The sequence below is a fragment of the Selaginella moellendorffii genome, unplaced genomic scaffold, assembly GCF_000143415.4.
Source record: "Selaginella moellendorffii unplaced genomic scaffold, v1.0 SELMOscaffold_41, whole genome shotgun sequence".
Taxonomy (NCBI): Eukaryota; Viridiplantae; Streptophyta; class Lycopodiopsida; order Selaginellales; family Selaginellaceae; genus Selaginella; species Selaginella moellendorffii.
In genome coordinates, this window is record NW_003314302.1 from 1,008,192 (window position 1) to 1,033,952 (window position 25,761).

At 42.9% G+C, this 25,761-nt stretch overlaps 2 protein-coding genes across 3 annotated transcripts; both read left to right on the top strand.

Annotated features, from left to right (window-relative positions):
• Positions 1 to 20,200: 20,200 nt before the first annotated feature.
• LOC9634492 (putative pentatricopeptide repeat-containing protein At3g23330) lies at positions 20,201 to 21,892 on the top strand. Its single transcript, XM_024684462.1, has one exon. It carries the CDS (start codon positions 20,201 to 20,203, stop codon positions 21,890 to 21,892), a length of 1,692 nt encoding a protein of 563 aa, XP_024540230.1.
• On the top strand, positions 21,889 to 25,419 carry LOC9634493 (cell division cycle protein 48 homolog). Of its 2 annotated transcripts, XM_002979438.2 has the most exons (9): positions 21,889 to 22,328; positions 22,393 to 22,464; positions 22,516 to 22,615; positions 22,725 to 22,906; positions 22,965 to 23,193; positions 23,248 to 24,020; positions 24,073 to 24,294; positions 24,350 to 25,063; positions 25,125 to 25,419. In XM_002979438.2, exons 4-9 carry the CDS (start codon positions 22,745 to 22,747, stop codon positions 25,389 to 25,391), a joined length of 2,367 nt encoding a protein of 788 aa, XP_002979484.1. In that variant the 5' UTR covers positions 21,889 to 22,328; positions 22,393 to 22,464; positions 22,516 to 22,615; positions 22,725 to 22,744; the 3' UTR covers positions 25,392 to 25,419. The 2 variants fall into 2 exon arrangements, with proteins under 2 accessions (XP_002979484.1, XP_024540302.1); XM_024684534.1 differs by having other exon boundaries at positions 22,965 to 24,020.
• The last annotated feature ends 342 nt before the right edge of the window (positions 25,420 to 25,761 follow it).

Here is a 25,761-nt window from a genome sequence, read left to right on the forward strand (position 1 = left end):
CTAGCAGAGTCCCTCCGGCGATCCAATGTCCTCACCCTCCCACAACTCTACGATGAATTCCAAAATTGCATCAAAGGCACTGTTGAAGCTGCACTTGTGACAGAGGTTCCAAAATTTAAGGGGTTTGTAAAAGGCTACATCAGAGACGGATCCGAAACGCTGATTGGCCACTCCAAGCCTCTTCAGTTTCATTTCAACATGCGTGACGGTGCTCCAGTGATGAGGTACAAGATGAGAGAATGTGACACAGTGTGGCTGCTAGTGGACGGCATTGAACTCTTCAAGAGAGATCCCATAACTGGGGAACCTATGATTCCTCAGGGTTCCCCACGGCCGATGCACCCGGATGGACTCAAAGACCAGGAAAGTATAGTGGCCGGGATTAGACAGCATATTGCCTTCTGGAAGAGGGGGTTGGTGTTTGGTGGAGAATTCTATTTTCAGAGGTGCAAGCCTTTGCTCGAATACTGGGAGAAGATTATATCTGCTATCCAAAATGGGCCGGTTGTATATGAAGAATTGGAAGAGTCCTTTTGGCCAGAACCCAGAGCACCAGATAGTAGCGGAACAATGTCCTCTGGAAATGCAGTGACAGATAAAGATGTTGAGGATCACTATTGTGGGCCGAGGAACAAGAAGCCGGATTCAGCATTCAATCCAGTACAGGTCTGCAAAGGAATGGTCGTGCTTGTCAGACCCAGTAATAAAAAACAAATGATATGGGTGGGGCACTGCATCACTGATGTAGAGGAGGACGCGAAAACTAACTCCTTCAATGTAACTATGGAGTGGTTCAAGCCAAGTTCCGGATATACGAAGGATTGCCTAGAAAAGAGATGGGTGTTGAATCCAAGGGATCCCAGCATGAGCATATCGGTGGATAATGTTGTGCATGGTTGGATGCGGAAGTAGAGTGCCACCATCACCTTGCTAGACCATACAAGAGATGCAGCAAGAGCATTCATAACCCGGGTTCAAGGTGAGATTCATTAATATTCCTTTACTAAGTTTCTAATGTATTTTATTTCAAGGTGAACAATCCGAATCTGAATCAGAGGAGGCGTGATGGCATGTGGCCCTTTGCACTAGTATATCTTAATACCGGTCTGAGAAATAGAATGGCATGTGCCCTCAGGCCTTTTACTAAATCACCTTTGAAAGAAATGCAAGCCTCTATGTCGTAAAAAAAAGGTACTAGAGAAATTCCTTAATAATATGAATGTTATTTAGTTTCATGAAAATACACTAAGGGTCAAATGAGTTAAATGACTTCTCCAGACTAGCAATGCCTCTTGCTACACCTTCACAATTAGATTCGTTAGAAAAAGATAACATTGAATAATATCTAAATGTTCTCACCATTAAGTTATATGTCTGGCTAATAGGAATGATGTTCATCTTGGAAAGCTCACCACACGCTCAATGAACAAACAAATAGTGTGTGCGCGCATGCCATCGCTCTTCTTTAGCTTCAGATTCGTCTTGTTCACCTTGACAATGAGATTTATTATACAACCAGATGGACTCAGTCTGGACACAAAGTCACCGCGCTAGTCACTATGCCCCAGATATGTCTAGCCCCTGGACAAAAAACATATAATTTCACATCATTTTCAAATACTTGAAAATTTGTCCCAATTAATCCCATTTTACTGAATAAATCCCACTTTAACAAAATAGAGCATCAATGAGGATATTGATTTTCCTTAAGGGGGGAGAGTGTCATAAATGTGACTTTGGGTATCGAAAGATACTTATCAGGCAATCCTTACAAACACTCTCGCTTTACAATGGTAGGAGGTCAGTATTGTTAGTTCCCTTTATTAGCCTCTTTTAGCATCTATACTTAGCTAGATGAATGTAAAGGAGGAACTTCTATATGTTTTTTGCTGAGCATTCTCGGCTTGGCTTTTAGTTCTCTTTTACTTTGTCTTATACTAGCTTGGCAAGAACCCTTGCATATTGAGTCTAGTCTCTTAATATTGCTATATGATAGCTTATTGTATCCGCTAGACACCTTTGCTATCATGCCCCATGTATTAATTTTATACCAGATCCATATGATATTTATGGTAAGTGTCTAAATCTGCTCAAGAAGCATATCTACAAAGTGTAGAGAGTGTTTTAAACCCCATGGTGTTATTTCCATATCCTAATTCACAATTTAGTGCTATTTCATATTTAGTAAGTTTTCATTAGTGTCCCAACTAGGGTGAAAACCTAAATCATGTGTTCCTCAAGGAAGGGTAGAGGGCAGCAGTGTAATGCACGTGGTTTTCATCTTTTATTCTATGATGATTTATTATAGGATAACTATGAAGTGGAACCTAGACCCTCAATGTGCCATGTGCCACGTGTTCAAAGGCAATAGAGTAGAACTCAAGTTTTAGAGGTTTGGGTCACTGAATGAAAAGACGGAGCCAAACTCCCAAACATAAAACCTAGGAGTGAAGGAAGAAAAGCATGGAATGACTTTTGAGCGTACAGCCTAAGGAGTGAAGGGATAGGGGCATGAAGTGACTTGGAACAATTTTAAAGCATCTAACATCCCAATGCTAGGATTAACATTTTGTCACTAGCCAATGCAAAACACAATGAGACAAGAACTCCTTACCAAACTAAGTTTGCTTAGTTAATAGCATATAGGAATTTCTTCCTTATGCTCATCTAGTTTAAGTACATAACTCCATTAGCATAAAAGGGACTAATAAAGAATCCAGTAATATCAACCTCTTGTTTTGTGATATATAATGCATGTGCTTTTCACCCTTAGCCACCCTTAGTACTAAGAGTTAGTCTCTAGGACAAGCTTAAAACATACCAAATATTCTAAATATTAATAATCCAAATTATTAAATGCTAAATATTAATAATCCAAGACTCTACATTGCGAATTTAGAGATCGGACCAACACCATTGTGTTCAAGATAATCTCTACATTTTGTAGATATACCAAATTAGCAAGTCTAGACACTTTCCATAAATTGTAATTGGGACTAGATAGGACTAACATAAAGGGGATGATAGCGAGGGTGTTTGGCAGACACGATAAACTATCATCTAACAATATTAAGGGACTAATCTCAATATGCAAGTTCTTATCATGCCAGTACAAGACAGAGCAGAAGAGAACTAAGAGCTAGGCCAAGTATACTTAGTAAGAAACTGTAAGTGACTAATTTTTCCATTTTACTTTAGTCATTTAATCACACCTCCAACCACTTGAAAGAGGCTCACTCAGAACCTCCATAAGTCTTATTTTGGACTTAGGGACTTGCTAGCCCTGTGAATGGCATCTATGCCATTCAGCCTTTGCACTTGGTCCAAGTGCTCCACATGTCCAATCCCATGACTGACACCCAAAGGTACCATTGACATATCGGTCCATTATGTTAAAGCCATGCCTATTCACCTTTGTCACATTAGTAATCCAAGACCATCTACATCATAATCTTGTCTCTCAAACACTGGGCCATCTATCCATGAGTGGTCATCCCTTGACCACACCTTAGCACCCTTAGGATGCCTCGAGACATAAAAAACACCCTTACCCAATGTCCCTTCTTCCATCCCCACTAAATCCCTCTCTATCCACAGATATACTCGCCAACACTACCACCCCAAAGGCCTAACCATTACATCCCACTAACCTTTAGGATTTCCTCACCATGTGACCGTATCCTTGGTCATTATAGCAGAGGATTATTCCTCTTCCTTTCCATAGTTTGGGACTTTGAGATGACATTTTGAAACACTATAGCCCTACACAAATCTCATGGGTACTCTCCCCACCTTTTGCCTTTAGGTATCTTGTTTATTTGTCTATATTCACTTTAGCCTTGGACTCCTCAATAGATATATCATCACCCAACACGTGGATATATGTAAGCTCTTGAATTTGAACTTCCCGGGAGGTCATCTAACCTAGTACTATTCAAACCCAAGGACACTTTACCCCAATTATCCCAAGACCCTTAACCGATTAGAAAAGGGGGTGCACTCTTGTTCATGGGCCCTCGTGAGCAGAAGCTGAGAGTTGCAGCTCTCTCGAGAGCCCCGCTCTCTTGACACCCTACCTCTCGGGTCGAGCCCAGCGGAAGCAAACTGGACCTACTAGATGTCAATCAGCATATAGTGTGATTCCCCTAGCCAACCAACAGAGTCGGACCCGAAACCTCTTTGATACTAAATGTAAGCTCCTGAATTTGAACTTCCCGAGAGGTCACCCAACCCAGTACTATTCAAACCCAAGGACGTTTAACCTCAATATCCCAAAACCCTTAACCGATTGGAAAAGGGGGTGCACTCTTGTTCATGGCCCTTGCCCTCTATATTTGAACCCCTATGGATCGTCTCTCAAGTCGTTCCCTTTGGTTGCTTATAGTATAACTTTCCTTGGTCACACTAGCCTTTTCTAGCTAAACTAACTCCACTAGAGTCCTCCCCCTACTATACTTTTGAAGCTCACCAAACCCCCTAGGGTATGGGAGGTGAACGCTTTGGGCTTTCACCCTCAGACTTAGACTTAGACTCAAACTCAGACTCGGTCTCAGTCTCTTTCTTGGCCTTGACCTCGGACTCTATCTCAAGTCCATCTCGGACTCGACATCAGACTCCTGTAAGCTCCTAAGTTTGGACTTCTCGGGAGGTCACCCAGCCTAGTACTATTCAAACCCGAGGACGCTTAACCCCAAATATCCCAAGACCCTTAACCGATTGGAAAAGGAAGTGCACTCTTGTTCATGGGCCCTTTCCCTCTATATTTAAACCCTATGGACCGTCTCTCAAGTCGTTCTCTTTGGTTGCTTACAACTCCATCTCGAACACTATCTTGGGTCTATCTTGGACTCCATCTTGGGTCCATCTCAGACTCTATCTTGAGTCCATCTCAAACTTCATCTTGGGTCCATCTCAAACTTGTTTGGACTAAAAGTTTTGACTTGGACAGTCAAGAGTGGGTGTGGAATTCCTAATGAAGTGCTTGAGGAATGAGCATGAAGCAAACAGTAAGTGAGTTTTTAGAAAAGGGACACAAGAAGACCAATACATAGCATGTGGAAGTGTCGAGACAAAATCTAAAATGAAGTATGAGAAGGATTTTGAGATGGACCTAAGATGGAGTCCAATATAAACTTGTTATGCTTGTTTGGCTGCCGCTTCAGCCATTACCACGTGACACCCTTTCAGCTCCACTTTGGGGCTTAGGGATTTGTGTCTCATAGAAACACATAGAAGTTCTTACCTTATATTCATTTGACTAAGCTCAGTTTACTAATACTTGAACAAAAGGGACTAATAAAAGGTGTACTAATATTGATCTTCTATTGTCGTGGCAGTAAGGAAAGAATATCTGAAAGGACTAACCGATAGGTAGTTTTTGATACCCGCAGTCACATTCACGACACTCTCCACCCCTTAGGGAAGATCGACATCCTCGTTAATGCATACTCTAGTCTAAATCACTGCCAAGGAAACAACTTTAGAAAAAGTTTATAGTATTCACACTTTGTGAGAAATGCACAAACTTAAATGAGTTAGGGTAACCTTTTCATTTAATGCAAATGTGCTACAACTCAGACACCTCCCAACCATCGCTGATAAGGAAATGACCAACAAAGTTAGCCACCCTAGCTACTCTGGGTGTCACCTAGTTTACAAAAATGTGATATACCCTTGCCTGCAAAGACATAAAGAGAGAAGCTAAAGGCCCCAACCCTCATGAGTAAAGAAACTAAATCTATTGGTAAAGTTTAGATAGACTATTGTAAAGGTAGTTAAAGTTGTTTACACTGTCACACTCTTTTAACAAAATAAAAAATATTGACAAAGAGGTAGATAATGTGACCAGTTGATAGTAACTACCCCATGACTAAAGATTTCACCATGCATACAAAATGCCAAAGCTAATCTACTTATATTGGCCCAAAGTCAAAGATCAATAAATGGACAATATCAAAGTCAAAGACAATGATATCTTAGAGATTAAATTATCAGTGAATAAATCTTAGGTTATAATACAAAAGTATTCCAAGTGAGTTACCATATGATAAACTAGTATTATAGGATAGGAACCATCAAGATCATTAAAGGTTAAGGTTATAGAAGTAACCATCTAATAAAATTTAATAGTAAATATATCATTAAAAAAATGCAATGATAAAACTTAACTATCAAAGATTGTAGATAGTATGCCAAACAACTTATGAAAGACAACTAAAAGAACATAAAATATGATCAATTGCCAAATAAAATACTTGCAAATGTATCACGTGAAGGAAATAAAATTGAATCTATTAGAAGCAATTGTAACAACAATCAATAGAACAGAATAAATATTGCAAAGTAAATAAACACTTATTCATGCCAACTATCACACTAGCTAATTTGAATAGATTCCAATCAATAATACCAAGGAACCAGAGTTGCTCAAGCAAGTGTTAGTAACATCCTATTGATATTTTAAACCCAAAAGACCAATCCAAAGCAAACCACAAAGAATATGTGAAAAACCATAATCCATCAAAGAGAACAACTAACTATAAAAAAAAATCATCAATCATTCTATCAATAAAGAGATGCATAATCATCATCAAAGAAATAATCTACCATTCTACAAAATGGCAAATCATTCAATACCAACAATAATCAAGAAAAACCTTTAACAAAGATAATCAATTATCCTAGATGATAGTTAATCATCACCAATGATTGTCAGATGTAAAATACTAACTTTAATATTAGCCTAAAATGAAATTAATAATAAAACTAATGAGCCAAATGCCTTCCCCAACAATTTCTAATAAATAGACAATGAACATAAAACTCAAAGAACCAAAAGTTTTTAAAAGTTTATAGCCAAGTCTTGCCTAATAATGATCATAAGTTTTATATAAACTAACATTAGTGTCAAAAAGAAATCACAGTACAACTCACAATATCCTCTTCAACACATTCAAAAGTTAAACTTTATAATGCAAAAGCTAATGAAATGCATATCCACATCAATCCAAAAGCCAAACATAATGAAACTATGCTCAACAAATGATCATCAAATTATCCTTCATGAATTCATCCTCTACAATACGATATAACTCACTTCATAACAAGCATAAAAAGAATTATCAATAATTGATATATCCTCAACTCAAATTCAATAAGGAACCAACAATTTAATATCGATCACTAACTCTTTCTTTGGTAAAGCTAATATAATGCACAATTAAATCACTTTTCAATGAAAAGCCAAAGCTCAACCCTTATAAAACAATCTCATCTAGAACACAACTAACTCAATTTGCTATTTATCTCGTTTGAATGTCAATATAGTTGCTAATTAGCAAATGTAGAATGTCAATAACACAAAGCTAAAGCCAAATTATTAACATTATCACATTGATGCCTTGTTGTTAACATTATTGATGTTGAGGTTTGTGTGAAATGAGATGTCTCTCTATAGAATTCATATTAAGTTTCATTAGTCTCACTTCAATGCCATTAACACCATAACAAAGCTAAAAAAAAGTAAGAGTCAATCACCACTCAAACTCTTTAATAACTAAACTAACCAAAGTCAAAAATACCTTAGTCAATATCCAAGACTAATTCTTCAATAATACTCAGTTATAGATAACATATTATCAAGGAATGAATTACCATATCCAAGATTTAATATAATCCAACCCCACAAACTAAACACAACCAAATAATATTGACAAAAATGGAGTCAATATACCAACATGGAAAATCATGAAAGCCCACGTGATAATCCTTTGCAACACTATCCAATAAAACAAGTTTATCACTACTAAATCATCATCAAGCAAATCAAGTATTACCAATCCTTATCAAAGTCTACAAACAATCATTAGTTACAAAGCAACTAATAATCATTTGTCAACTTGCCTTTACAAGACCCAGACATTAAACTTATGTCATCGTGTTATATATTTGTCCAACATGAAAGTAACACTCTAGGTACCATAAAGGTTCATAGACAAGCATGGACTAAATTTCCAACTCAACCACAATAAGATCATTGACACGTTTATCTAGTAGCTCTAAGCATGCCTTGAAGAGGTTAGGTATACATGATCATCACTAAGTTGAAACTAAAGTATAAACCATAAGATGGACTCATATGGTACATAACCTCCTCACAGACAAAGCTATAATATAGGTACCAATACTTCAACTTCAAACAACTAAGTTGGAATCATTAACCTCAACCAATGCCCAAGACTACCAAGACCAAGTTAGGATCAGTAACAATTCATTACTCTCATAGAGTATAATGAAATGCAAAGTGCAATCTACCACCAAACATAAGGTTACAGAAGAAAGGCACAAAGGTCACCTTTCTAGAAAAGTGTAGTGACCACTGTTTTACACGAACTCCAAACTCTATCCAACTCAATGGTATAGCCCCAAAAGTTAACATCCCTTTTAAGTCACATTATACAAACTACCTACTAAGGTTTAAGCCAACCAAAGTCAACTCTAACCTTTTCATTAGTTTGTATTGGTTTTTGAAAACAAAATGGTTTTTGAGCAAAATAATCAATAAATTAGCCATTAGAAAGTCTAAGAAAATTGTGGAAAAATTTCCAACCTAAATAAAGAATGACTCTTAGTCTAAAAATGCAAACTCTTAAAACTCAATCAACTTCCTCTTATCTACAACTTCACATAAATTCACCTTAATATAAATTCTTATGACTCAATAGTATGTGTAAACATTGAACATCATGCCCATTTTATTTGACATCGAACATTGACATCTGTAAAATGTAAAAGGAACATCCAAGACTCAATTATAAAGACCATATCTTTGGATATCCACATTGCATTATCACTTTTCTTCAATCATTTTCAAACTTTAATATAAAGACAAAACACTAAAAAAAAAATGACATGGAAAATCAAACTCTAAAGAAAGTTCTTCATCACTCAACATAACAATGCCACCTCCACTAACATAAGTGTTAACAAAGTTAATACGTTAGCTACACATCTTCTCCATTTAATAATTTACTCCAAGTGCGAATAGATCAAGTAACAAGTTATAGCAAATGAATGCTACAACCCTTTCTAACAATTTAATGGGCAAATTCTCAAAAAACAAAGGTACCAATTTAAGTTTAGCATAATGAATCATCATTGAAAATCTAATTAAATTTATTACAATGCTATTACATACAAATAGATTAGCTTCATTATCAACTACTTTAGGGTTGATTATCGTTTAACCAAACAACTTCGCAACACATTGTTCACTATCACATAAATATGATATAAAAATGATAATGACTTAACCATAAATTGAGTAACACCACAAGCAATGCTTATATCACTACTACAAAGGTTTATATGAGTATCAAGTGTCAACTCAATTTGACAAAATGCAATATAAATGCCACACCCACAAATAAAGATTTCCAACACCTAACACCACTAACTTTTGTTCATAATACAGACAAACTCATACCACTCTCTATTCAACCAAACTCAAAGCTAATTTAACACCAAGATACTCAAAGAGCACTAGCAAAGTTCTAAAAGAATTAAACATTGTAACCAAGCCTTCAATAGCAAACCTAAACAAAATGGTTTAGCACTTTATTGCTATCCATCCCACAACTTACCACTTGTAAGCCAACATGTATTAAGATAGGGATTCTTGATTGCATGATGTGAACATAAGCAATGAGTTAATGTCTCATTGTAAATCATACAATGAGCTAACACCTCATTGTAAATCATATCTCCAAGAAGAAAAAGTGATTTATGTATTTGATCTTTCGTCCTTGATAACTTTTTTTTAAGCTTCATCTTGATTAAACCTCAAACTTGCATTTGCACTATATTCAGTCCAATCTAAGAATAGTTTATAAAAGAGCACGACAATGATTACTTGAACCAAAAGATTAATCCCTACAGTCTTGATTGATCTACTTATAATCATGCCTAGGAAGAATCCATTAATGCCATGCTAAACAACTATGGATTAGTCTATTTACCACTCATAACAAACCCAAGAGAGGTTTACTTTTTCTCACAGTAACATGGAACAACTTGTAGAACCACTGGAACAACTCATGGAATCACCAATAAGCTAATATTAATCTTGCCAACTTAAAGTGCAACTTTGAGTTGTTAATGTGCCTCACTCATGAGCCCAAGCACAAACTTGTGCAAAAGGTACACCTCAAATCCATCCTATAAGCCCAAGTGCAAGTTCATACAATCTAGTCTGAAAAAGTAACTAAAGTCCATACCCAAGGAATAAATGCGAAGTTTTAGCACCCAAATGTATACCCACTTGGATTATCGTTTTCATCTTTGTATATATAACGAGATTAGTTGCCCAATCTCATTGGATAGTACTTGCTAAGACTTATCCTTTGATACCAAATATAGCTCATGTGATTTTCACCCTTAGCCACCCTTAGTATAGGATAAGCTTGAAAATTACTAAATATAGAATGACTCTAGATTGCGAATTTGGAAATAGGACTAACACCATTATGTTCAAGAGAATCTCTATATTTTGTAAATATACCAAATTACCAAATCTAGAGACTTTCCATAAATAGTAATTGGGACTGAATAGGATTAACACAAAAGGCACGATAGCAAGGGTGTTTGGCAGACACAATAAATTATCATCTGGTAATATTGAGAGACTAGTCTCAATACATAAGGATTCTTATCAAGTCAGTGCAAGATAGAGCACAAGAGAACTAAGAGCTAGGCCAAGTATGCTTAGTAAGAAATACATAGGAGTTCCTACCTTATATTTATCTAGCTAAATATAAATGCTAAGCCTAGTTTATTAACACTTGAATAAGAGGGATTGATAAAGGGTTTAGCAATACCAACCTCCTACCATCGTGATAGTAAGGAAATAATTGTAAGCTCATGAATTTGGACTTCTCAGGAGGTCACCCAACCCAGTACTATTCAAACCCAAAGACGCTTAACCCGAAGTATCCCAAAACCCTTAACTGATTAAAAAAGGGGGTGCACTCTTGTTCATAAGCCCTTTCCCTCTATATTTGAACCCTATGGATTGTCTCTCAAGTCGTTCCCTTTGGTTGCTTATAATCCACCACACTTCTCTGCAAGTTCACGCCCTCGTGAACGGAAGCTGAGAGTCGCAACTCCCCTGAGAGCCCAGCTCTCCTAACACCCTACCCCTCGGGTCGAGCCCAGCAGGAGCAAACTGGACCTGCCAGATGTCAATTAACATGTGATGCAATTCCCCTACCCAACCAACAGAGTCGGACTCGAGACCTCTCTGATACCAAATGTAAGCTTTTGAGTTTGGACTTCCCGAAAGGTCACCCAACCCAGTACTATTTAAACCCACTACAAATATCCCAAGACCCTTAACCGATTGGAAAACGGAGTGCACTCTTATTCATGGGCCCTTTCCCTTTATATTTGAACTCCATGGATCATTTCTCAAGTCGTTCTCTTTGGTTGCTTACAATTTGCCACACTTCCCTGCAAGTTCACGCCCTCGTGAACGGAAGCTGAGAGCTGCAGCTCTCCTGAGAGCCCCGCTCTCTTGACACCCTACCCCTCAGGTCGAGCCCAGCAGGAGCAAATTGGACCTGCCAGATGTCAATCAAGTTGTGGTGCGATTCCCTTAGCCAACCAACAGAGTCAGACCCGAGACCCCTCTGATACCAAATGTAAGCTCCTGAATTTGGACTTCCCGAAAGGTTACCCAACCCAATACTATTCAAACCCAAGGACACTTAACCCCAAGTATCCCAAGACCCTTAACCGATTAGAAAAAGGGGTGCACTCTTGTTCATAAGCCCTTTCCCTCTATATTTGAACCCTATAAATCGTCTCTCGAGTCGTTCCCTTTGGTTGCTTACAATAATATTTGAAAGGACTAGCCGATAGGTAATTTTTGCTACCAACAATCATATTCGCAAAATGGTAATAAGGAAAGAATATCCAAAAAGACTTACTAACAAATAACTTTTAATACCCTCAATCATATTTGCAACAAGTATTTAAAGTGAGACTTGGACATATGGAGGACTTGAATAAAGTGTAAAGTCAATATGGCTCTAAAGCCACCTTTATGGTTGTGGTAAATAACCCAAGTTGAGATAAGGACCTATAGAGGTTATGAATAAGACTCCTCCAAGTGGTTAAAAATGTATTAATTGACTAAAGTAGAATGAAAAATTTAATCAATTACAAAGTGTAGTTGCTAAACACTCAAACCAGATTTTAACCTATAATTTTGAACTAAAACATAAGACTTTGAGAGCCACTATAATCCATAAAATACCATTGTAGCAAATGATACATTCTATCTCTATATCTGTCTAAATCTCCTAGACTTGCATTAACTTAAACTCATAACTTTCATCCTTCTCTACCACTACACATGGGAGGTTATATTCATTTTTTTCATGCTTTACATTCTCCTTATCCTCTTTTGAATGAAAAAAAGTTTTGAAGCATAGACTCTATTTGAACTTACTATGCCTATCTTCACTCTGTTATTTAGTTTGGCTTCACTACATTAATGTAGCGCATATGATCATGGGATGAGATTTGAATATATTATCACTATGGATCCTTGGAACCTTGGGGGATAAATGGGGATAAAATAGCCACTAAAGGCTTTCTCATCAAGCAATTGCTTCATTTTCAATTGGTTTAAGGGGAGGGAGATAGAGTGTACTATATGTGGTATCAGAGCAAATGACATAAGTTCGATTCCCATTGATTAATGACTACTTAAAATATAATATACCCTTGAGCAAGGTATATTCCTACCCCTAAATTTAAAATTGTATTGTGAGTGCTTGAAATATAGAAAGGGAATACAGAAAATGTGCATATCAATTAGCCCAAAAACCCTAGCTTATATACAATCTAGATTGAAACCAATCTAATGGCAACCAAAATCCCACTACGCTAATATTAGTATATGCCATTATAGCCGTACACTTGGCCCTCACATCATCCCCTCCTCTCGGAATAATGGAAGACCATCAGGGTTCTCTTGTAAACGGGCCAGCATCTAGAGGAACGTCAGGAGGAGGCATTAGCAAATCTGTTCAAACGTTGCACATACACAATCTATAGAGGATTAGCCTACTGGATGTCATGCCGAACCTCACAAACTTGTGGTCTAACTTGCCGCAACACCCAATACAATCCTTTCCACTACGTAAAGAGCCCGTTAGATAAACCACATACTATAAGATGGAAAAAACAGACTTTATCCACTTTATACTTTGCAGGTGGATGATGATGGGAGTTGTAGCATTGTTATTGTCCCACTTGTATGTATCCTAAGTGTTCGGCAAACTCTACTCAAACAAGTGGAAAAATGCTCGTCAAATATTGATCCCACAACCTAGCATCAGTAGCTCGTGGCAATCGTGAGGTAAACTCAGCTCCGTTGATAATATTGGATCATGACTATATAGGAGCTTATATAATGATGCACCAATAGAACTTTGCACCCCTGTGACATATGCATACCGAAGAGACGGCAAATAACCATCCCAATCCGAATGTTAAAAATTCACATACTTCACAATCATCCCTTTGAATGTCCGAACGAGCCGTTCCACCAGATTGTCTGATTGTGGATGATAAGCACTTATGAAAGTGTAGTGTATCCCCAACCGAGATGTCAAAACATAAAATGCCTCAACCATAAATGCGGGACCATTATCCAAAAGAATCCGCTCTGAACAAGAATGCTGGAACACCACTCGATTGAGGAGGAAGTATCCAACAACAGTTGTAGAGGTGCTAGCAAGAGCACCAACTTCCACCTGACAAGTTAAGTAGTCAAAGGTAATAATAATATACTCATTGCCAGCAGTCGATCGTAGAAAAAGTCCCATAAGATCAAATGCCACCAACTCAAACGGACAAGAAGTTGCAATTGATTCCAACCGTCCTTCCACAACACGAGGGGTAGTATTATGAGTTTGGCACCAAACACAGCTACACACATATTGGATAATATCACCTTGCATCTCCGGCCAATAGAAAGACCTGCGTAACTTCTCAATTACACGACAATGTTCCATATGCCCACCTAGAATAGAAGAATTATGGTAGGCATGAAGAAACCACGGAATAAAGACAAAAGGCACCACCAGCTGTAAATGATCATCAAAATTCGTCCCCACAAAATAAAGAAGGTTGTCTTCAAGGCGATATTGAGAATGTAAATGCCGGAAAGGCAAGTTATCAACAAGTGATACAGGATTCTCAAACCCATCTCGAAGCCTTCGAATCCACAGCTCAATCTTTTGAGCCATGCAAACCTCATCAAAAGAAGGTAGATCTTGTTCCGCGCCTTGTGGACACTGAACGTCAAGTGTAGCAACTACCGATAACATACAATCCTCGTCTAGAAAATCCACAGATGCTGGAACAATATGCTCATCAGAAACATGAAAAGAGAGTGGAGAAGGAGGGGTCACTGATTTATTCGCGCAAGGTCCCTCCATTACTCGTGCGACTCTTCGTTTCTTGGATGCATCTCGGTGTCCAAACCTTCCACTACAACAGCACTAACGAGACGTTACTAACACCAAGGTCTCTAGCCAGGAAATGGAGGTCACCAATCTAGAAAATGCCGACAACACCAATAAGTGTGACCAACTTCATCACACGCCCAGCAGCAAACATCATGGCTATGGCCATGACCACGTCCTCGCCCTTGTCCTTGGACTGAAGCAGCAACAGCATCAACCTCCATTGGAACAGGACCATCACCTATAGGAAGTGGAGCTAAAGGACGTGCAGCAAGAAGTGGAAGAGGCAATGTCTCATAATGTTGTGCCAAGCAAAGAGTATCATCAAGGATGGCAGGAGCAAGTGCATGCACAAGTCCGACAAGATCTTAAAGAAGTGTTAGCCACAACATTCCTAGCTTGATGCGCTCTGACATATTTAGCTCAGCACAAAGCAAAAGACTTCGGAAATGAACGCCAAATTGCACCACCGACTCAGATGGCCCTTGGCGAAGAAGATGCAATTGTTGGAAGGCATCATCATAGTCATTGGCACGTCCGAAAGCGTGTTTGAAGACGTCCGGGAGAACACTTTAATCCCCACGAGTGGCTGCACTCAAACCATTGTACCATTGCAATGCTGTCCCTTGAAGACACGTGGGAAACTCATGCAAATGTCGAGTATCATCCCAAAAATGATATGTGGCAATCACCGTGAAGTGATCGAACCAATGGTACACATCATCCCGAGGATTCCCACAAAAGAACTCCTGCCAAACGCGAGGATTGGCACCAAGAGCAAGAGGAGTTGTACCACGTGCCGTGAACACCGCCATCAACTGAATTTGATTGTTCAATTGCAAACATATAGCATCAAGCAATTGTACCAACTACTACTCCAGAGTCAAAGGAGGAGATTGTTGATCTGCTATGAAGAAGAATGAAAAAAGAGCAAAAAAAGAGAAATAACAAAAAGCTAGAAGGAAATAATAAATCTAGACAATGCAAAAAGTTATATTTAAACCAAAATCCTAAAAGGAAAGAATAAAAGAAAAGAAATGGAAAAAGCTAGATCTAAACCAAAATCCCAAATCCAAGCACTCCTCAGGGACAATCAAAAGTGCCCTTTACCTCCACTAATGTGAGTGCTTGGAATATAGAAAGGGAATATAGAAAATGTGCATATTAATTAACCCAAAAACCATAGCTTATATACAAGAGCAAGTGGTTCAGATTGAAACCAATCCGACGGCTACCAAAATCCCACTACATTAATATTAATAAACGGCATTATAACCATACATTTGGCCCTCATAGTATGTATTGGGCATCTATGTGTACGTTCTTCCTTTTGGTGGAGCATATATGGATGGAGCAAATAGCACGAGTTTGATTCCATTAGTAGCTACTTAAAATATAATATACCCTTGAGCAAGGTATATTCCTACCCCTAAATTTGAAATCATACGTATTGGATGCATATGTCCTTCCTCTTGGTGGAGCATACACGGATGAAGGCATGATTAGTTGCCTCACATGGAATAAAATGAAATAACCATTTAAAAAGGGATAAAATGTGTGTAAAACTTAGATAACAAAATACCTTCTATTATAAAAGACTCTATCTAAACAAAAAGGTGAATAACAAAAGATATCTTGTTATAAACTACAACATAAATAAGAGACTCACACTACTCAACTTCCTTAAACACACAATTTGATACTTAATAAAATCAATAGAATAGAAAAACTCCTCAATAAAATCACCATTGCCGCTACCTCTTGAACCATCACTTTAAGAAGATTTTCCTCCCACCACCAATAACAATAACTCTGAAATCTCAAAACGAGGTACTTCACTTCAGAATTTTAATAAACTGGATACTCAAACAGTAATGGCTTGAGATGAGACAAAGTTCACTACCAAGACACTCGTTTTTTTTTTTTTAAACCATTCTGCATTACTATGCATTCAGGAACCAACAACTTTTTAGGTGAAGCATTTTGGGGACCATAACATTTTCATTGGTGAGGATGAGTATCATGCTTGGCTGGAGAACAGTCCCTAGATGCTTGTTCAACCATGAGGTTTTGAGCAAGGCATTAATTATAGGGTAAGTGGGTACACAAGCTAAATACAAGGAGAAAAGTGAGATTAATTGATAGAAGGTAAGATTATTTGCAAAAGATTACAAACAATGAGTTGGAATTGATTATAATGAGATATTTCACCAATAGTTAAAATGGTTTCTTTCCACTTTGTTCTTGCAACTGCTAATCATTTGGATCTTGAGGTTGAGCAGATGGATGTTAAAAATACATTCCTCAATAGCAAGCTAGAGGAACTAGTATATATGTGTCAACCTTCAATCCAAGGAAAAGAGTGTTATATTTGCAAAGTCCATCAATCTATTTAACAATCACCAAGAATTGGAATTTATATTATTGTTTTTCAGATGATTCTTGTGTGTGTTTATGTCAACAATCTTATCATGGTTGGAAAGACAACAAGTCTATATTGGCTTAAAGAACAGCTTTCCAACAGCTTTGAATGACCTTCTGTTAGGCTTGTAAATAATGCGTGATAGGGAAAGTTGAGTTCTAAAGAGTCATCAACATAAGTAAAATCAGGAAATACAGTTATTTTTTCACTACATGACCAGCTCTGACTCCAGTACTACAATTCATCAAACTCTCCAGAGCCAATCAACCATGTTCCTCCCAAGGGGGAGAGGAAAGAGATGGCTATGCTACCATATCAAAATATGGTTGGAGCATTGATGCATTTAGCCACATCAAGCAGATTGAACATAGTTTCCAGAGTGTCCCAGTTCATGCAGAATCCTGGGAAGAGACATTGGTATGCAGTGGTAAATATGTAAGTCAAACTTACAAGAGAAATTGGATTGGGCATATTTATGCCGTACGGAATGGTAGATGCTAACCTCGCTGATGATCTAGATGGTCGGAGACAACAGCTGGGTATAAGTTTAAATTTTCTAATGCAGTTGTATCATGGCACAGCCAGAAATAGAGAATGGTGGCATTGTCCACTTGTGAAGCAGTTGTTACAGAAGCTGTCAAGGAAGCTTTATGGATTCGATACTTGTTCTAGGACATCAGTTTAGCTGCAAGCAACACTAAACGTTTACAACAATAACACAGCGTATCTTCAATCTATCACGAACCAGTGCGTCATGGGAGAAATAAACATTTCAAGATGTTCTACTACTTTATCAGGGAGAGGATTGAGAGAGAAGAGGTCAAGCTGAAATACATCTCCATGACATGACAGCGGATTTGCTCATGGAGCGTCTGTGACAACAACTCGGACTGATCTCACAGGGGGAGTAGCAATCTGATAAGAGACATCAGATTGAGGGGGAGTGTTGGAGCAAACAGCAGCAGATCAAGGAGAGATCAAGGCACAATCTAAGGAAACCAGAATGTGTATGTAAACCAGGTGAGGGTTGCATCAATACACAAGTAGCTTTTTCCCATTTATGCTGTGTCCATCAGGCCATCTGGGATGGGCATTGCTAGCTCAGGAGCATTACCGTCTCATGCTCAGTGGGAGCCCTGGTCTACAACAATGCATGGACTTGGAGGTCATACATGTCCACCCATGGGTGTTGCGGCTCTCATTTTTTAAAACTGCTCATATAGAGTTGCATAGGCACTATTAGCTCCAACTTGGAGTGCTGCCCATGTATGTCCTTTTGATATGTAAATCAAGTGTATGACATGCTTTTTCTATGAGAAAGTAACAGCCACTGCGGAACATGGATCAGTCCTAGCTTGGACTATTTGCCCACCAGGTGGCACAAAAGCTAGAAGGCCTTCGGACGTTTTCATGAACTGTGAACCACATCCTAACTCAAGGTGTCAGCCGAGTACTATAATCAAGCAAGCTTGCATTGGCTCCTAGGCCTCTCTCACCTGGAGATGCCTCACACGACAGTATGAAACCCTTCCATTCTCTCATGCTGGGACACCACTAACTCGAGTAACTAAGAGATGCCAACTTCTCTGATCACGAGTTACACAAAGATTCCAACAGATCTAAGAGCCTAGTTTTGATTGTGCAAATCCAAAACCCTAGGCCAGGATCACAATTCCCCAACACACCACGAACGGTATGCCATCCATGCTCCACAAGCTGCAAGCTCCGTGTGGTTGATGTCCCTATACACACTTTTTCTCTTGCTCTTTTACACTCACATTCCCTTTCAATCCACACATAAACCATTTCACGCATCACACGTCCAAGTTCCTCAACTAACTGGTTCCTGTGCTCTTGATGGCCAAGAAACCGGCAAGGCCTAGGATACCCGGCCATAGAAATGTGAGTGGAAGTGGACCCGTACGTCTGTTCTGTTCCAAAGACTTTGTAGAGTTTACAAAGCCGCGTAAAGGATGAAACCCTAAACCCTTGGTCATGGATGAGCCGAGCCCTACGATCATCACGATTCCTCAGCACGCTCGCCAATCCAAGCGTGGACGCGCTCATCGATCGCCTGGAGCAGGGCAGCATCGATCCAAGCTACAACACCCTCGCCGGGCTCCTGGGATCTTGCGCAAATCCCTCGCAGGTCAATCGCCTCCACCGCATTGCCACCAAAGATCGTCATGGGATCAATCCCTTCCTTGGAAATCAGCTCCTCCAGATCTACGTCAAGATGGGCAACGTCGATTCCGCCGCTCGGATCTTCCCCTCCCCTGCCGCCTGGAGCGTCGTCTCGTGGACTTGCCTCGTCGCAGCATTTGCCCGCCATGGGCAGTTTTCCAGAGCAAATGCCCTCTTTCGCGAAATGCTGCTCCACGGCGCTACGCCGGACAAGATCGCGCTCCTGGCTGTGATCCAGCTCCTCCAGCACCCCCGCGATCTTGAATTCGCGAGAACGCTCCAGGGATGGATCCACGAGGCCGGGCTCTCGACCGATCTCGTCCTGGGCAACGCGCTCATCGCCGGATACTCACGGTGCCAGAGCCTGATCGATGCGACGCGGGCGTTCCATCGAATCGCCCGCAAGGACACGATCTCCTGGAACTCGATCATCGCCGCGCACGTCTCCTCGCAGCTCTTGCCCGTCGCCACGACGATCTTCCACACGATGCAGCACGAATCCAGCTCCAGGCCCGACGCCGGCACTCTCATGACGATCATCGCGACGTTCGTGGCTCCGGTGGATCTTCCCCGCCTCGAGCGATTCCACCGCGTCATGATCCACGACGAGCTCTTGCGATCGGACACCATCCTCGCCACCGCGCTCCTCACAGCCTATGCCAGGAGCTGTGGCAGCCTCGCCGGCGCTCGCGATGTCTTCCGCAAGATCGATCGCTTGGATCTCGTCTCGATCAATTCCATGATCGCGGCATTCGCTCACCACCACCGCCCGCGCGAGGCGATCGAGCTCTTCCACCGGATCTCCCCGGAGCTGGGCGTGCCCCCGGACAAGGTCAGCTTCCTCAACACGCTGGGATCCATCGCGAGCGCTGAGCAGCCCCAGCTCCTGGGCGATGGATTCATCCTCCACACCATCGCGAGATCCTCCGGCCATGGATCCGACCTCGCCATCGCCACCGCGCTGGTGGACATGTACGCCAAGTGTGGCGATCTCGCCGCCGCTCGAGCGGTCTTCGATTCCATCCAGCTCCATCGCCGGGATCTCATCGCCTGGAACGCGATGCTCTCGGGCTACTCTCGCGCGGAGCGATTCGCCGAGACGATGGAGATCTTCCATGCGATGAGGGCCGCGATCTGCGACGAGCTCCTGCCGACGAGGGTCTCGATCGCTGCCGCGCTCACTGCTTGCGCGAATCTGCTCGATCTGGAGTCCGGGGTGGAGATCCACGCGCTGGCAGCGCGATCCGGGGTGGAGGCCGATGTGGGCGGTCTCTTGATCCACATGTACGCCGCCTGTGGAGATCTGGATGCTGCCAATCGGGTCTTCGATGTCGCCATGGGCGGAGCTTCGATCAATCGCGACTTGAGCTCCTGGAACTCGATGATCACGGCCTATACCGATAGGAATCTCTGGGAGGAAGCGCTCTCTCTCGTCCACCAGATGCACCACCAGGGCATGGCCTTCGACGACATAAGCTTCGTGACCGCTCTCAACGCCTGTGCCGCCGCGGGATACCGTGGGATACCGCACGGTACATCCGTACACCTCTGCGTCGCCGAGGCCGGGCGGGAAGAGGACGTGATCATCCGCACGGCGCTGCTCAACATGTACGGCAAGTGCCGCGACCTGTGCCGCGCGGACGCCGTGTTTGACGCGCTGCGGCGCTCCGGCCAGAGGCTGGATCTCATCGCGTGGAACGCGATGGGATCGGCTCTGGCCCAGCACGAGGAATTCGAGCGCGTTCTCACGCTCTACGGGGAAATGCTACTCGAGGGCGTGACGCCGGATGAGATCTCGTTCGTGAACGCCCTTACCGCCGCCGCCACTGCTGGTCGCGAGACGTTGGCGGCGGTGCACAGCCACGTCGTGCAGCGCGGCATGAACCGCGACGTCGTGGTGGCTACCGTACTCGTGGCGGCGTACGGCAGTGCCGCGGAGGTGCGCCGCGCGGAGGAGTCCTTCGCGGCGGTACCGCCGTACCGCCGCGACGTCGTGCTGTGGAACGCCATGATTAATGCCTATGGCGGCACGCCGCCGGCTCTCCGTACGTACGACTCCATGGACATCGCGCCGGACAAGCTTACCCTAGTTCTTGCGCTCAATGCGTGCGCGGGCATGGCGGAGCTTGCCGCCGGAGAGAGAATCCACCGCAGGGCGATCGATCTCGGCTTCGATCGCGACGTCGGCGTGATCACAGCACTGATCCACATGTACGCGAGCTGCGGCCGGCTGGAGCAATCGCAGGAGATCTTCCACGGCGCTCAAGAACACACGATGTTCATGTGGAACGCGCTGGTGTCTGGATTCGCGCGGCGCGGCCAGTCGGAGCGAGCGATCGCGCTGTTCGAGCGGATGCAGCAGAGCGGGCACCGCGCGGACGCGATCGGCTTCGTGAGCATCCTCAGCGCTTGCAGCCAGGCGGGATTGATCGGTCGCGGGTGTGGATATTTCGCGTCGCTGCTCCACGATCACGGGATCTTGCCCTACCGCGAGCACTACGCTTGCATGATCGATCTCTTTGGGCGGGCGGGCCGGCTGGAGGAGGCGGAGGAGTGGCTGCGCAAGATGCCGGCGCACAAGCTGAGCAAGAGCGTGTGGGAGACGCTGCTCGGGGCGTGCTCGATCCACAGCGATGTCAAGCGCGGGCGGCGAGCGGCCGAGGAGCTCTTTGAGATGCAGTCCAGGAAATCGTCGCCCTACGTGATCATGGCCAAGCTCGCGATGCTTTCGTCGAATCGGGGCGAGTCGTGAGCTCGGACGGATCGAATCGTGAGCTCGGATCGATCGATCGATCGATGGAAATTTGGTCTTGGGGAGGGAGCATATTCTCGGATCTAACAACGCTCGGAAATCGTGGCGGCATTTCCATCGTCCGATGGGAATTTGGATCCAAGAACTCTCGCGCGCTGCTAACGCGATTTTAGGGTTTATCGGAATGAAGCGCTTGGCGCCCAGCGATGGATTTGAGACCAGCCACTCCACGGCGAGCAGTGACGGGCGGAGATCTATCTATGGTACGCTCCTGGTTTTGTGATTTCGAGAATGTGAGAGAATGCGAGGTCTTTGTAGATCGGACGCTGCAAAAGCTCTGGGCGGGAATGCAGAGTTTCCAATTCAATCTCAAGAACACAATAATGGAAGTACCACCTCCAGATTTTTTGGGCAGTGATCAATGCTTTCGCTGCAAGTAAGGAAGATTTTCTCCTTCCTTTCTCCCTTTCGATGCTTTACTTCTTATTTTTTCTTCTCAGGAAGTTTTTGAATGGTTTGATTACTTGCGAGGGATGTGCGGAAGGATTTTGCTCCTTTTGCTCCATAACCAGGTCGGAGATTCTTTCTTTTCTCTCGTGATTTTTTCTATAATGTTACTACAGTTTCGAAGAGCAAAATGATAGAACCTTTTGCATGGATTGCAATGCGAATGATCTCGATCGTAGGCGAAAGCTTGCTCGTCAACAACGCTCCGTTTCTAAGGTATGCGTAAAGTCTCCCGGGCCGAGTTGAGAACATCCTTTTCTAGCCTGTGAAAAAAAAGGTTTTAATCCTTTAAGCCTTTTTCGCTATATAATAGGTGTCACCTTAGGTCGCTAGAAAGGTTTGGCCATGGCCTCGTCTTCGACCGGAGGCGAGCAGCCTGCAAAAAAAGTAGCTCTCCATCGACTTGTGGTCGATGATGCAGTCCATGACGATAATTCGATCGTAACTCTTCACCCAGATCGGATTCAAGCTCTCAATCTCACGCCAGGCGATACCGTTCTCGTCAAGGTGAGTGATGGTCTTAATTCCTTTACTGTAGGATGCTAATCCTTTTATGAATGAGCAGGGGAAGAGAAGGAGAGATACTGTCCTCATCCTTCTTCCAGACGAAAATTGTGAGGAATTCAAGGTGAGGATCAACAAGGTCGTCCGGGTGAACCTGAGAGTCAAGCTCGGAGAAGTCGTCTCGATCCACCAGATCCAAGAAGTGAAATACGCGAAGAAGGTTCATGTTCTTCCTCTGGATGACACCATCGAGGGCCTCACAGGAAATCTCTTCGATTCTTTTCTCAAAGGTAAGTCCACGGTTCTATCAAGCGTTTGCACTAACTTTCTTTTTGTGATCGAAGATTACTTCACTGAATGCTTCCGGCCATTGAGAAAAGGTGACCTCTTTTTGGTCCGTGGAGCGATGCGAGCAGTGGAGTTTAAGGTGGTGGAAATCGATCCTCCGGGAGAGTATTGCTATGTCTCTGCAGACACCGAGATCTTCTGCGAAGGAGAGCCGGTCAGGCGAGAGGACGAAGAGAACAAGCTCAATGAGATTGGTTACGAAGACATAGGTGGAGTTCGCAAGCAACTTGCTCTGATCCGCGAGGCTGTCGAGCTTCCACTGAGGCACCCAACGCTCTTTCGAACGATTGGAGTGAAACCACCGCGAGGAATCTTGCTCTTTGGGCCTCCAGGGACTGGAAAAACGATGATTGCCAGAGCAGTCGCCAACGAGACTGGAGCCTTCTTCACAGTCATCAACGGACCCGAGATTATGTCCAAGCTGAACGGTGAAAGTGAGAGCAATCTTCGCAAGGCGTTTGCAGAGGCCGAGAGAAACGCTCCCTCGATCATCTTCATAGACGAGGTGGACTCCATTGCTCCAAAGCGAGAGCAAGCTCACGGAGAGGTGGAGCGAAGGATCGTCTCACAGCTCCTGACGCTCATGGACGGATTGAAAACGCGCTCGAACGTTGTCGTCATGGCAGCGACGAACCGGCCGAATAGCATCGACCCCGCTTTGCGAAGATTTGGAAGGTTCGATCGAGAGATTGATATTGGTGTCCCGGACGGAGTTGGCAGGCTAGAGATACTTAGAGTTCATACCAAGAACATGAAACTATCCAACGATGTAAGTTCTCCTCAAAGGTTTCTGCCAACTTACTCTTGTGTCGTTGTTTTAGGTGGACTTGGAATCTGTCTCCCAAAATTTGCACGGTTTTGTTGGGGCGGACTTGGCATCACTTTGCTCTGAGGCTGCCATGAACTGCATTCGCAAGAAAATGGACATCATCGACTTGGAGGCCGAGACCATCGACGCTGAGATTCTGAACCTGATGGCCGTCGACAAGGACGATTTCCAGCTCGCATCTGGCGTCAGCAATCCATCAGCGCTCCGAGAAACAGTGAGTATAGATCTCCTTACCCAATCGTTTCTAACAATCGATTATTTTTCCGCAGCTCGTGGAAGTTCCAGACGTTTCTTGGGAAGATATCGGCGGCCTGGAGTCAGTGAAGCGAGAACTCGAGGAGACAATCCAGTATCCGATCGAGTTCCCCCACATGTTCGAGAAGTTTGGCATGTCACCGTCGAAAGGAGTTCTCTTCTACGGCCCACCCGGCTGCGGCAAAACTCTCCTCGCTAAAGCCGTGGCGACGATGATCCACTGCAACTTCATCAGCATCAAGGGACCGGAGCTTCTCTCAAAGTACCTCGGCGAGAGCGAGGGCAACGTGAGGGAGGTGTTTGACAAGGCCCGGGCGTCAGCGCCGTGCGTCCTCTTCTTCGACGAGCTCGACTCCATCGCCATACAGCGCGGTATCTCGGCCTATGACGCCGGCGGTGCCGTGGACCGTGTCCTCAACCAGCTGCTCATCGAGATGGACGGTCTTACTGCCAAGAAGACGGTGTTTATCATCGGTGCTACCAACAGGCCGGACATCCTCGACTCGGCCTTGCTCCGGCCTGGACGATTGGACCAACTTATCTACATTCCTCTCCCGGACGAGCCTTCTCGGCTCAAGATCTTCCAGGCGTGCTTGAGAAAGACTCCGCTGTCAATGGACGTGGATCTGGCTGCTCTTGCGAGGCACACGCCAGGATTTAGCGGGGCTGATATCACCGAGATTTGCCAGCGAGCTTGCAAGTTTGCGATCCGAGAGGATATCGAGAAGGTACTTCAAAGTTTTTTTTTTTGTAGCTGGCTTGAGCTTAAACTCTCTTTGTTCCTTTCAGGACATGAAGAAAGCTGCTGAGAATGGTGGCGAAGACATGATGGACGAGGACAATGCGGTGGCTTATGTTGAGCCGAGGCATTTCGAGGAATCGATGAGGTTTGCTCGGCGGAGTGTGAGCGACGCGGATGTTCGCAAGTACAAGGCTTTCTCGCAGAGCCTCCACCAGTCTCGAGGATTTGGAGAGTTTAAGTTTCCAGGAGCCGAGCACCAGATGGTCGATCAAAATGATACTGCCCAAATGCCCGATGAAGATTTGTATGCTTAAGAACAATGATATATTTATTAATATTGATTTATTATGTTTATTATTCACCTTTTATTTTATTTTCCTTTAATGTTGGGACAGGAAAAAATACAAAAAAAAATTTGTCAGTTCTTAAGATTCCAGTACCCCACCGCTCACAGTGGAATGCGATTATTATTCCATATCTCTCTGGATAAGAATCCAGTAAAACATTTTAATAGTGGGAGTATTTCCAATTTATTATCGCAAAGCATGATGCTGCTAGACTGGACCCTGCAATGTGATGGATTGAAATTTATCGATGCTGTGTCATTCGAGCTTTCCAGTTTGCTTCCCAGAGTGTCCCATCCAATTTTTGGAGATTTTTTTTAAGGCTATGGCCGCCCTTTCT